Source organism: Rhincodon typus, chromosome 16 (assembly GCF_021869965.1).
Source record: "Rhincodon typus isolate 14 chromosome 16, sRhiTyp1.1, whole genome shotgun sequence".
In the NCBI taxonomy this organism is placed as follows: domain Eukaryota; kingdom Metazoa; phylum Chordata; class Chondrichthyes; order Orectolobiformes; family Rhincodontidae; genus Rhincodon; species Rhincodon typus.
In genome coordinates this window covers 29,954,631-29,969,208 of record NC_063347.1, presented here as the reverse complement: position 1 = coordinate 29,969,208, position 14,578 = coordinate 29,954,631, and the positions used below count along the sequence as shown (strand labels likewise).

General features: G+C 38.7%; 1 protein-coding gene across 2 annotated transcripts in view; it reads left to right on the top strand.

Moving 5' to 3' along the window:
• dennd6aa (DENN/MADD domain containing 6Aa) overlaps positions 1–11,935 on the top strand; it is a 91,410-nt gene extending 79,475 nt beyond the window's left edge. The window contains exons 18-20 of one of the 2 annotated variants that reach the window (XM_020537416.2): positions 10,014–10,116; positions 10,319–10,393; positions 11,130–11,935. In XM_020537416.2, coding sequence (XP_020393005.1) covers positions 10,014–10,116; positions 10,319–10,393; positions 11,130–11,261 — 310 coding nt within the window. In that variant the 3' untranslated portion in view covers positions 11,262–11,935. Of the gene's footprint in view, positions 1–2,130; positions 2,338–10,013; positions 10,117–10,318; positions 10,394–11,129 lie in introns of those variants that run through there. The other variant, XM_048606411.1, reaches the window with a different exon arrangement.
• The last annotated feature ends 2,643 nt before the right edge of the window (positions 11,936–14,578 follow it).

The following is a 14,578-nucleotide window of genomic DNA, read 5'->3' as shown; positions in this document are numbered from 1 at the left end:
AGTACTGCATGGATGATTCCCCTTGGCTTCCACCAGTAGTCCCCAGCATCACAGAAGCTAGTTAACAGCCAATTTGATTCACTCCATGTTATATCAACAAATGATTGGAGGCACTAGATACTGCAAAGGCTGGGGGTCCTGACAACATTCTGGCAACAGTAATAAATATTTATGCTCCACAACCTGTTGCACCTGTAGCCAAGGTGCTCTGGTACAGTTACAACACTGGCATCTACCAAACGATATGGAAAATTGCTCAGGTGTTTCTGTAGACAAAAAGCAGTACAATCCAACCCGGCCAATTACCGCCCAATCAGTTGATTCTCGATCATCAGGAAAGTGACGGAAGGTGTCATCAACTGTACTAACAAGCAGCACCTGCTCAGTGGCGCCCAGTTTAGGTTCTGCCAGGGCACTCAGTTCCTGACCTCATTATAGCCTTGGCTCACACATGGACAAAAGAGTTGAATTCTTGAGGTGAGGTTAGAGTGACACCCTTTACATCAAGGCTGTATTTGACTGAGTATGACATCAAGAAGCCTTGGCAAAACTAGAATTAATGGGAATCGGGGGCAAACTCTCCACTGACTTGTTATCCTGGCACATAGGAAAATAGTTATGGTTGTTGGAGGTCAGTCATCTCAGTTCCAGGACATCTCTGCAGAGTAACTCAGTAGTGTGCTAGGTCCAACGATCTTCAGCTGCTTCATCAATGACCTTCCCTCCATCAGATGGTCGGAATTGGGGATGTTCGCCAACAATTGCACAATGTTCAGCACCATTCGTGGCTCCTCAGATACTGAAGCAGTTGATGTACAAATGCTAGAAGATCTGGACAATATTCATGGTTGGGTTGACAAATGGCAAGTAACGCAAATGCCGGGCAGTAACCATTTGTAGTAAGAGTCAACCTGACCACCGTCCCTTGACAGTTAAATGGTGTTGCCATCACGGCATCCACCACTACCAACATCCTGGGGGTGACCATTGACCAGCAACTCAACTCAACTCACCATATAAATAGACTGGCTACAGGAGCAGGTTAGAGGATAGGAATACTGCAGTAAGTAACTCACCCCCTGACACCCCAAAACCTGTCCATCATTTATAAGGCACAAGTCAGGAAAGTGATGGAATGCTCCTCACTTGCCTGGATGTGTGCAGCTGTAACAATACTCAAGAAACTTGACATCACTCAGGAATGGCATCCTGCTTGAATGGCATCACATCCACAAAGTACTTACTCCCTCCAGCACCAAAGCTCAGATACAACAGCATGTACTATCTACAAGACACACTGCAGAAATTCACTGAAGATCCTTAGAACCTTTCAAAGCCACAAGCACTTCTATGCAGATTGCCAATGGCAGCAGATACATGGGAACAACAATACCACCACCACCTGCAAGTACCCCTCCAAGCCACTCACCATCCTGTTTTGGAAATATATCACTATTCCTTCAATGTTGCTGGATCAAAATCCTGGAATTTCCTCCCTAAGGGCATTGTGGATTTACCAACAGCACATGGACTGTAGAGATTCAAGAAGGCAGCTCACCACTACCTTCTCAAGGGCAACTAGGGGTGGATAAGCCACTGACCCCCACGTCCCATGAGTGAATTTTAAAAAAAGGGAGCATTCCAATTATTTGGTGGACTGGAGGATCAGATGATGTGGACAAGTCAGGAACTCTCAAGTTCTGTATCATGCAATCAGAATAAATACCAAATTAACATTTGTTCTACTTTTAGCCACATCAACAAAAATAGGTCTTAACTAAATTGTTGTTCAGCAAGTTCAAAAATCTTGCATGAATTACGTGAGGAATATCACATCTAAAGAGCACTGAATCTCTGGTTCTGTTTTATGTGCCTGGTATTGGGTATGGGGTGATGGGAGGAGGAAATCAATCCCTCTGAAGAAATATACAAAGGGAACGATAAGAATTTATGTGCAGCAGGCTTTACATTTAACTTGGGTGATTTTATGTTACATTATTAAATACTGACTTTTAATTATTTTTTAAGCTTTGTATGATCGGTTTTATTCCATGCATTTTAAAATGAGCCTCACAATAATATGCAAAAGTAGGAAGATATAACTGTGTGTGTGCAATACTAAATTATCAGACAGGTATATTCAGATCATATTTCGATCTACGAGGATCTGAGCACTAGATTACAGAAGTTGCTGTTGAACCCAAGAGAAATATCTGGTCCAGTCCAAGAATACGGAAATCATGTCTCACTAACTTGATTGAGTTTTTTGAAGAAGTGACAAAGAGGATTGATGGCAGAGTGGTGGATGTGATCTATATGGACTTCAGAAAGGCGTTTGACAAGGTACCGTATGATAGACTGATTAACAAGGTTAGATCATATGGAATATAGGGACTAACCATTTGGATACAAAATTGGCTAGAAGGTAGGAGACAGAGTGATGGTGGAGGGTTGCTTTTCGGAACTGGAGGACTGACCAGTAGTGTGCCACAGGCTTCAGCGCTAGGTCCACTGCTTTTTGTCCTCTTACATAAATGATTTGGATGTGAATATGGGAGGTATGGTTAGTAAATTTGCAGATGACACCAAAATTGATGGTTAGTAGATAGCGAAGAAGGTTACTTCAGAGTACAACAGGACCTTGATCAGTTGGGCCGATGGGCAACGAGTGGCAGATGAAGGTTAATCTAGATAATTATGAGGCACTACATTTTGGTAGGGCAAATTAGGGCAGGACTTGTACACTTAATAGTAAGGTTCTGGGGAGGATTGTCGAAACAAAGAGACCTTGGAGTGCAAGTTCATAGTTCCTTGAAAGTGGAGTTGCAGGTAGACAGGGTACAGGGTAGTGAAAAAGATGTTTGATATGTATTGCCTTCATTGGTCAGTGCATTGAGTATAGGAGTTGGGAGGTCATGTTGTGGCTGTACGGGACATTGGTTAGGCCACTTTTGGAATACTGCATGCAATTCTGGTCTTGCTATAGGAAAGATGTTGTGAAACTTGAAAGGATTCAGAAAAGATTAACAAGAATGTTGCCAGGGCTGGAGTGTTTGAGCTATAGGGAGAGGCTGAATAGGCTGGGGCCGTTTTTCCTGGAGTGTTGGAAGCTGAGGGGTGACCTTGTAGAGGTTTATAAAATCATGAGGGACATGGATAGAGTGAATAGTTAAAGTCTTTTCCCTAGGGTGGAGGAGTCCAAAACTAGAGGACGTAGGTTTAAGGTGAGAGGGGAAGATTTAAAAGGGACCTAATGGCAACTTTTTCATGCAGCGAATGATGTTTGTATGGAATGAATTGCGACAGGAAGTAGTGGAGGCCGGTAAAATTACAACATCTAAATGGCATCTAGATGGGTATGTGAATAGGAAGGGTTTAGAGGGATATGGGCCAAATGCTAGCAAATGGACTAGATTCATTTAGGATATCTGGTCGGCATGGACGGAAGGGTCTATTTCTGTGTACATATCTACGACTCTGTAATTGTAACATTCATCATAACGCCTGTTTTCCTGAATGGAATTATTGAATGGTACCGGGTTAATCCAGTTAGAACCTTTTGAAAAGGTAATTGTGTTGATAAGAAAGCTGAAGTGCTCGTGAAATTATACGGAGAAGCTATGTTTAAAAAAAAATTCACTAAATTGGTATTCAGACAGGATGTTCATGCTAACACTTTGAAAAGAACTCTTTTCTTCTCTTTCAACATCTTCCTTACCTTCACATTTACTTTACAGTCTCTTATTTGTCACAAAGTTTGCACAATAGTCCTGTTTTGTATCTTCTGTATGGTATTTGTTATCTACAATGGTGAGCTAATTGGACAATGTGGCTTATTATTTTACTTATAATTTGAATGTATTTATAGCTTGTAAGCATATTATGTTTAAGGGAATTGTATTAATTGGGGAAGATACCTCTTTATAATTATTTACTTTTAAAATTAGTTCTTGGGACATGAGAGTTACTGGCAGAGGGAGCATTTGTCGTACTTGGTTAGGTAGTTATGAGCTACTCTTGAACTGTCATAGACCATGTGGTGTAGGTACACCTACAGTAATGTTGGAGGGAGGAGTTCCAGTATTTTGACCTAGCAATAGCTTTTTAAAATAAAAGCAATATAGTTCCAAGTCAGGAGGTTGAATAACTTGGAGGGGAGCTTGCAGATTGTAGTGTTCTGATGCATTATCTGCCAATGTCTTTCAGGGTAGTAAAGATTGTAGATTTGAGAAGTGTTGTTCAAGGAACTTGGTGACTTACTTCATTGCATGTTGTAGATAGCGCACATTGCTACTGCTGAATGCAGGTGGTGGAGGGAGTGAATGTTTAAGATGCGTGGGGCACAAATCAAGCAGGCTGCTTTATAATTGAGCTTCTTGTGTTGTTTGATCCCCAGTCATCCAACCAAGTGGATAGTATTAAACAAACACAATACTGCGGAAACTGACAGCATCTGTGAAAACAGAAACAGGCATAGCCTTTCAAGTTTGGTATGAAGAGTCATATTGGACTCAAAACATTAACTCTGGTTCTCTCTCCACAGATGCTGCCAGACCTGCTGAGTGTCTCTGGCATTCTTTTGTTTTTGTTTCAGAATTCCAGCTTCCACAGTATTTTACCTTTATTCAAGTGGAAGAATATATTCCATCATGTTACTGATTTGTACTGGTATGTGGGGTTTGGGGAATTTTGAGAGGGAGAAAGTTTTAGTGTCATAGACTTCAAAGCTTTTGACCTGATTTTGTAGCAACAATATTTAAATGCTGTTCCAGCAAAATCTTTGGTCAATGGTGATCCCTGGGATATTTACTTAATTCTTATATTTTCAGCTATGTTGCAATAGTGAATCAAATCATTATAATTGCTAATTCAATTCTGCACACCATTCGTCCTACCACCTTGCCAACTGGATAAATTCCCAATTTTTTTTTTCTGGGTTAAATTATGAATGATGAACTAGTCACTTTTTGAACTGAATGTTTTAAATCCTGATTTTTTTCCAGTGATCTTTGTCAAAAATGAGGATACATGCATCTCATTTGTGACATAAGAACATCCATTACTTGCTGTATTTATTGTACGTAGTTTGCTTGTATTTTGGTTCAGTCCAGTATAAAGGCTATAGTGTTCCATTTTATATTGGTATTACTTTGGGATAGACATACAATTTAATGTTAGATATCTAGTTTTAACATGGATTTCTTCACCTAAATGGGGATTGAATTGTATTCAAGTTTTTTTTTTAATTCATTTAATGGGATGAGGGCATCACTAACCAGGCAGCATTTATTGCCCATCTCTAATTGTGCAGAGAGCAGTTCAGAGTCAACCACATTGTTGTGGGTCTGGAGTCCCATGTAGGCCAGACCAGGTAAGGATGGCAGTTTCCTTTCTTAAAGGACATTAGTGAACCAGGTGGGTTTTTCCTGACAATGGATTCATGGTCATCATCATTAGATTCTTAATTCCAGATATTTTATTGAATTCAAATTCCACCATCTGTGGCAGGATTCTAACCCAGGTCCCCAGAACGTTATGAGTCCTGGATTAACAGTCCAGCAATAATACCACAAGGCCATCGCCTCCCCTTCTTCCTATATTCCTTCTGAGTTTTCTGGTTACATCCCCTTAAAAGAGCTGAGATAATCATCTATAATGCAGCATAGAAGCAAAACTAATTCACGGTTGCAAAATTTTTGAAAAGACCGAAGTGTATAATTCATGTTTTTCAGTTCAGTCTCTGAGGTTTTTAAGCAATATTCTTTAAATTTGATTTGCCCCAGTGAGGTTTTTTTTGCCCCCAGAATGAGGATTTTAAATTTGAAAGGCTGCTGCAGTGGGAGCCAGTACAAGTCGGTGAGTGTCGAACTGTGATGGATGAATGGAAGCTCGTACAAGATCCAAGCAGTGGAATTTTGGATGACCTCCTGTTTACAGAGGTAGAACATGGGAGTTCAGCCAAGAATGCTTTGAATAATTAGATCTAGAGGTAACAAAGGCTACAGGATGAGGATTAGAGTTCAGGGTTTTAGTAGCAGAGGAACAGAGGCAGTGCAATAGTAAAAATGAACTTTAACGATGGCTGAGGATGTTACCAAGCATGGTAACGAAACGTCTGCAAAACAAGAAACCAGCTCGGCGAGCCAACCAATCTCAACAACCTCAACACCCACAACCCGAGCTACAAATCTACTCCAAAACCTTAGATGGCTAAAAATTACTTGCCTTTACTATATCAATGAGGCGAAGTCAATTTAATGGTTTTAACCGTTTGACCATTTATTTTCTCCAATTACATACTTCAACAATGCATCTTGTAGTGTAGCTTTCTGCACAAACGGCAGAATTATATGTAGTGACATTTATTTCCATATCTTCACGACAGGGAGTTCATGTAGTATTTCACATGCCAGTCTTTCATGATTGGGAAATTGTGTCACAAACGAGAATCAACAAGCCAACTAATCCATATTCTGCTCAGTAATCAGTAATGAGCTTGATCTAGTTAATGTTCTTAACAGTAGGTGAACATTTTTAACAGTGGTCATTTTATAACCAAGTTCAATGTTGTGTATGGAAAGAAGAAAAACAAAACAGTTTCTCTAAGATTTTAGATTTAGCTAAAGGCTACATCAACAGAATGTGATAGGGACTGAAAACAGTAATTTGGGCAAATCTGTTAATGGATAACTTGATCAGAAGATCCCTGGAAGGCCTTTAAAAATAATTAAATATTATACAGAACCAGGTTATAAGCCTATGGAGCAAGAACTCCCTTTTTGAAAAGAGAACCATGAATTACAAAATGGTAAGAGACAGGATTAAATTAAAGGAAAATGACACCAACAAGTAAAATAATATTCCAGTTGGGAGAGATACAAAAAAACAACAAAAGGTGATAAAATAGATATTAAGAGCTATTAAAAGGGATGATAAAAAGAAACATGCAGAGGATAAAATTCAACACAAACATTTTGTAGTTACATTGAGAATGAGAAATAATGTGGATCCCTTGAAAACTGATAATGATTGTAAGTAAAAACTGGGAAAATTCAAGGTGGGTGCCTTTAAATAGGCATTTTGAGTTTCTACTAACAGAAAGATCACATGTCCAAGGAAACTAATTGTATCAGGGATAGTTATAAAATTTAGTAGGGGAGACAATGGAGTAGTGTTATAATCACTGGACTGTTAATCCAGAGACCCAGGTAATGTTCTGGGGACTTGGATTTGAATCCTGCCATGGCAGATGGAATTTGAATTCAACAAAAATATGGAATTAAGAATCCAGTGATGACCATGTAACCAATCTGGTTCACCAACTGCCATCCTTACCTGATTTGGCCCACATGTGACTTCACATCCACAGCAAAGTGGTTGACTCTCAATTGCTCTCTGAGCAATTAGGAACAGGCAATAAATGCTTGCCTAGCCAGCCTCCCTCATCCTGTGAATAAAAAATATTAAGTAAAATAAAAGTACTGAAAAGGGTACTTTTTGATGATAGCAAATCCCCAGAACCAGATATTTTAAAGGAAGTAGGTGAGAAACTCTCATGCCCAAACTGTAATCTTCCAAAGTTTTCTGATTTGAATATTTTTTTCAGATTGGAAAATTGTGAATATCATTCTGCTGTTGAAAAAATGGGAAAGGGAGACCAGAGAATTATAGACCAGTTACTTTCAAGCAACAGCTTTTAAGCTATCTTTTAAGATAGATTGATTGAACACCTTTTAAATTTTCAGCTGATCAGAGGATTTGTAAATGTAGATCTTGCCTGACAAATCTGATTTGATTTTGTTTTTAAATAAGTAAATAAATGGACATGGTTGAATGTGTGGATTTTATTTATATGGACTTCCAGAATACATGTGATAAAATTCCCCCATTACAAGATTGGAAACTAGTGGAATTGTCACCAGTTATTGATCTGTTTAGGAAATTGGCTGAAGGGCAGGAGGTAGAGAGGGATATTTTGCAGGTACTTTTGCAGAATGTCAGTAATGGTGTCCCACAGAGGTCAGTGTTGCAACTGTTGTAAAATGTCTCTCCTGCAGTATGTTTGGGACATGCTCATATCATCACTGCATTACTCTGTCCTGAGGAAGGAGAGATGTCATACTCCCTCTTGTCTCTGTTCACTTGAGGCATGCCCCTGTGCTGAAAACTAATAGCATAATAGCTCAGACATTTAGGTGACTGAGGAATGTACATAGTAGTTATAATAAATATCTATTGGATTCTTCAATACCATGATATCCACGCCCATTTTTATGTTATGAAAGATAATGTAAGCTCAGCCACATCAAGTAAAAATACACTATTGAAGGCAAACTTTCATCAGTGACTTTAATTATTCATCTTGTATTAACAACTTGGATGATGAGATAGAAAGCCAGTCACCACAGATGGATGATATTATGAACAGTGCAGGATCTACTGTTGTTTGTCATTTATATAATGACATTGAAGGCTAATATAGAAAGCATGGTTAGTAAGTTTGCAGATGACACCAAAATTGGTGGTATAGTAGACTGTGATGAAGATTTACCTAAGATTACAAAGGGATCTTGATCAATTAGACCAATGGCTGAGGAATGGCAGATGGAGTTCATTTTAGATAAATGTGAGGTACTGCATTTTGTTAACATGAACATGAGCAGGACTTAGACAGTTAATGGTAGGGCCCTGGGGAATGTTATAGAACAGAGGGGTTCAGGTACATAATTCATTAAAGTTGCATCACAGGTAGACAGTGAAGAAGAGAGAATTTGGCATGCTTGCTTTCATTGCTCAGACCATTGAATTTAGGAGTTGGTACGTCATGTTGAGGTTGTACAGGACACTTTTGGAATACTGTGTAAGGTTCCGGTTGCTCTGCTACAGTAGGGTATTGTTTAATTGTTGGAGAGGGTGCAGAAAAGATTTACAAGGATGTTACCGGGACTGGAGGGTTTGAGTTAGAAGGGAAGGCTGAATAGGCTTGAACTTCTTTCACTGAGAACATATGAGATTGAGAGGTGACCTTATACAGTTTTTTTAAAATCATGGGCATAGATAAGGTGAATAGTCAAGGCCTTTCCCCTAGGGTAGGAGAGTTCAAAACAAGAGGGCATAATTTTAAGTGAGAGGAGAAAGATTTAAAAGGGTCCTGAGGGGCAACTTTTTCACACAGGATCGTTCATATATGGAATGAACTACCAGAGGAAATGGTAGATTCAGGTATAGTTACAACATTTAAAAGACATTTGGTCAGATACATGAATAGGAAGGGTTTAGCAGAATATGGGCCAAATGCAGGCAAATGGGACTAGTTTAATTTAGGAAACTTGATTGGTCTGGATGAGTTGGACTGAAGGGTCTGTTTCCATGACTGACTCTATAATGGACAAAACTGTAGCAAATGAATGTCAATGTGGTAATGTGAAATCACCGACTTTGGACCAAAAAAAAAGATGAGTACTAAGTGGTGAAAGCTGAAAACATAGAAAATATAAACAGATTATGTAAATTAGGATTATATTTGCATAAAACTGAAAAGGTTAAAGATGATTTGATCTCAGTTTAAACTATTAATAGAATCTATGCTTTGGGTAGAGAGAAAGTGTTATGTCTGGCTGAGGGCCTAGCCAAAAGATTAGAACCACTGGTGAAATTAGGAATCTCATTTGAATGCAGATTGGAAGTCTTGCCCAATTGTTAACTTTAATCCAAATGAAAAGCTCATCAAAAGTATTGAGATTTATTGCAAAACCAGGTATTTGGGACAAGATCACAGATTAGTCATAACTTCATTGAATGGGATACAGGGACCAAATGGCCTACAAGTGTTCCAACGTGATGGAAAGCTACAAATGTATACTAGCACTGTTGTTAAGATAGTGCACTCCAGCATAACCTTGACTTCATATTTCTGTCAAGTTTTGGCTAGCTCAAAGATCCACTAATATCACATTTGTAATAATATTCATATATGGAATTATGATGTCCTGTTTACTTTTCATTCCATTAAGGCAGTTCCTGAAATCACCAAACTTTGATGGCTGGTTCCGGTCAAGATGGAAAGAAATGACACAAAAATTGGAGGCATTGCACCTGGAGGCCTTATGTGACGCAGTGAGTAGAACAAAACAGGCTAAACATGCCTTGAATTCTGTGTCTTGTAAAATCAATGTTTTAGTTCTTCTAAATAATCTACAAAGTTGGACCATAGTGATCATGAAATGTTATCTAAGGACCTAGTATATGCAGGTAATTTGTGAAAAGCAATCATTGTTAAAGTACTTTATTTAATTTGGATATGACCCTTTTTTGGTAGGACTTATTGATATGGATTCAGAAGCACACAGAAGTTGAGGTGGTGGATTTGGTATTGAAGCTGAAAGAGAAGTTGGTATGTATAAAGAATAATTTCTGAAAATTTAAATTGCAGAACACCAATAAAGTCGATTTGATGCCCAGTAAAACTCTGGAATTTAACTGTGGACCATTGGGTATTGGAGCAGAATATAGATTTTGTTTTTTAGAAAATATAGGCAAAGATTATCTGCTAACAATAATATGGAAAATGCGACTGCAAACTTTTAAGGCCAAGTAATTTAGAACTGTAATCTTTCCATATCAAAAATTTATTTTATACAGGTAGGAAATAAGCTAGGAAGAATTTGTAGTTAATCTCCTGTTGTTGAGCACAATTTTAAGCTACTTTTGATTTGGGGAATGGGACTTTGTTGCAGTTGTGGAGAGTGGGGCTTCATGGGCATGGCAGTCAGAATTATTTGATGGGTACTGGGGCTGCCATGCTCTCTTGGGGCCCTCAAAATTGATTTGAACACTTAAGACAGCTTCTTCTCTTGCATTGTCAGTGACATTGTGACAGCTTTGACCTATTCCTACGTAAAATATCTCGGTGGAAGATTAAAGCTGGAACAGACCAATTGTTATATGAAATGCTGGAGACAAAATAGATGGGATGACACGAAACAAATATAGTTATTTTACACTACAATACTTTCATATCTACTGTGGAATATTTTATGGGAGTTACTACAATGTGTTTCATTGGTGGAGCCTGTATAATTAATTTACTTATAAAAAGAATTTTTAAAAAATATATTCTCTCTATTCAGGTGCAAGCCAAGCAACATTGCCTTCCCATAAAACAAAACACAATGGAGAAACTGCAAATGCACATTGAAGCAATCATTTTATCACTGCCAGAAGACCTACAGAGCATCTTGCTAAAAAATGGCACAACATGATCTTTGCACCTTTTCCCTGAAGGACATGTAACTAAAAACAGTACAAACAAAACTCCAAAATAGTATTGAAAAACAGGGGGGAGAAAAAATGATCATACAATGCAAATGAAAAGGGAAGACCAAGTGGATTTTAATGGGTAACCTTTTTGAGAAGATTCATCTGTGTGTGTGACTCCATGCCAAGATGAAGACATAGAAAAAGTTATTAAATCACTGTTTAAGCTGAGTGTGTTTGTGTATACAATATGTGTTTATATTAACAATCAAGTTTTGCAGAGAGGTGCTGGTAGCTACCGTTGATGAAGTTGGTACTGGAGTCGCACTACCAGTGGAAAACAACAGTGAGAGTTTTACTACTAATATTTGTACTGCAAATCATGTATTGGTAAATAAAAGCTGTGCAAATACCAGTACTGGTATTTTGCTTAGATGCATATTTTAATTGGTTACATTTTTATATAAATATCTATTCTCATATGTTCCTAAACTAACGGTAATTTGTAGGATTAAATGTATTTGTATTTAAATAAATAACTGATTTAACTTTTAAGAACAGGATATTCAAAAGCACATTTAAATGTGTAGAAATATGATTGAGCTTTGAATTTTTTTACCAAAGCATCACATCAATAACTATACAAAATTTCTAATAAACTTTGCACTATTTTACTTAAGTCTTTTTTGCTTTATGAATAATTAATACATATATTTATATTGCCTTTAACATTTCAAAAATCAATTTCATAACAGAATATCTTTTCAAGTACAAAGATGTTGCGTCAACAAAACCATCAAAGATTTCAGTGCTGGTCCAGAATGATTGAATATCAGATTGGAAATTTGCTAATGGGAGTAGGTCTAGCATTTCTTTATGCCGCAATGTCTAGCCCATTGAGGAAACTGAGCTATAATTAGTATTTTGCCATGTAGGATTGGTCATGTAAACTTTGATCCTAAACGCTATCATTTGTAGCACATTACTTGAGACTCCAGGACACAATCAGAATCTTGCATTTGTAATTCTTGCCTGGTCCAGTGCAGTGCCTTTTAAAATGTAAAGGATAAAGTCGTCATAGTCCGACTGGACCATAGGCCTGCTCTCTAATTAGAGAGAGTGAGATTACTGGTAGTGATTTAACTGAGGGTCACCACACCTCCGGTGAGGGGAGAAGTTGAGAAAGCGAATCCTTCAGGGTAATTTCAACCAACTGAACCCACATCGCAAACCAGCCAACAATGCAAGGTAATGCCATCTAGCCAACTGAGCTAATATTTATTGAAACACTGGGAAGAAAAGATTCTCGATTCTCTTGAAACAGTTGGAATAGTCTGGGATAAATTGATTAGCTAGTTGCAAGCATGCATTAAAACAATGGTCAATTTTACTAAAAGACATCCAGTGATCTTTGTTGCTCTCTTCTTACAACACCTTTTTTGTTTTTGTTGGTCCTGTAAATAACATTGTTTGACCTCCCTTTTGATTAACCAGCACTTCATTTTATTCCAATAGTGATGAGCCTATTGTTTTTTTTCCAGTACTTTCAGATTTTATTGATTTTATATTTTGTTCTTGGGCAGCCAACAGTTTCTCTGTTGGAAGTTTACCTCCAAACAGTCCATCCCAGCAAGTTAACCTCAGTATGAAGTTTCTTGTCAGTGAATCTAGTTCCAAGAGTCTTTCTCCTTCTCTGTATCCCAAAACAATAACCCAGCTAGAGTTCCAGCAAATAAAGCTCACTTGAGTCCCTTTCAGACAAATCAATCCAAATGCAGGTGTTTTGTTCTAATGAATCCATCTCATTGCGATGGCCCTCTGCAGAATTCATCCACTCCAGTTTCTTCAGTCAGAAAATTCATTCCAATGAGGGTCACCCTCACACTGCCTTGTGAACTTACTTCTGGACAGTCTCCCACCTAGAGTATTTCACAGATGAGTCGAGCCTAATACAGTTTCCTTCCTGTCACACCACCCAACCACTACAAATTTGACAACTAGTCACTCCATCTAGTAAATCCAATGAATATGGAGTCTCACTCAACATCCCTACCTAATTCCACTACAATCTACCCATTATTATCCTAATGAGCCATTGTCCTTCCCATTGGAGCCTCTTTCCATTCTTTTCCATACATATGAATCCACTCCAAAACAACAGAATTGAGTATTAAAGGTGATCAAAGGACTGGGAGAAATATTATTTCAGGAGTCTGGGGGCAACGTGTTTCAGAGGTAGAAGGTACAAAACTGGGAGGGGGATATAATCTGAGGACAATGAAGATGACTCATTGGATCATCTCTCTGTTGTCTTGGCTGTTTTTCTGGTTTCTCCCAAGGCTTGGTCACAAAATCTAATAGGGGTCTGAGCGATGTAGGCGATTAGTGTGGCAGAATCAGGTGACCGGTATGGTGAGACCCATTTTGACATTGAGAACATCTCATCCAATCTTCCATGATTTCACAAACAGTATGATGAGATTTTCACTAGGCAGCACTGAGTAGGTGGAAATTGCTTGTTCAGTGCCTTGTTAATGCCACAACTCATCTCATTAATATTCAAACTCCCATCTTAGCAAACTCACCAAATAATCCAGACATCAGAAAAGCATGACAAAGAAACCATTACGGGCACATGCGGTCTTAGTTTGCCACTTACTACAAACAGCCTTCATGCTGGACATCAGGCAATATCTCGAGGCATGATCCATTAGCACCAGGTGCATTCACCACTTCTCCAGGAAATTGGCATTTGCTAACCCATCGCAACTATCCTAGCACTTCTACGCTTCATTGCAGTGCACTCTGGATGCACAAACTTGTATTGCAGAGCACACCAGTATTCGAAGGCTGCAGCAGGGACATTTGTGTATAAGGTTAGACACACAGCTCACAGACTGGACCAGGCTGTATGTCAGGGCTGCTCATTTGCTGTCTTAATGCTTGCTCACTTACCACCTACCTGGATGTTATTAGTATCCTTGCTTTACCATTGCCAATTAATGCAGTGCCAGAAACAGGCAGCTTGTCTAGCTGCCAAGCCAGCCCTTAGGGGGCACACATGTAGCAGTTTGACCATGTACTATGTTGATCTCACACTTGCTCCCTGTGCCAGTCGCCTATGTGGCAAATGCACTGCATATGCAGCAAGTAATTAGCCACGTCTCAAAGTATCAGAAAAGTGGTTGCCACTGAAGTCTATGGAGGTATCTGTCAGGAAGACCCAGCTCAATGTAAAGAGCAGCCTCCCATACCATTCCAGGGAATTGGCCATGATCAAGCATCCAGTTACGCTGTTTGTGGTCAGGGTTATGTATCTCAG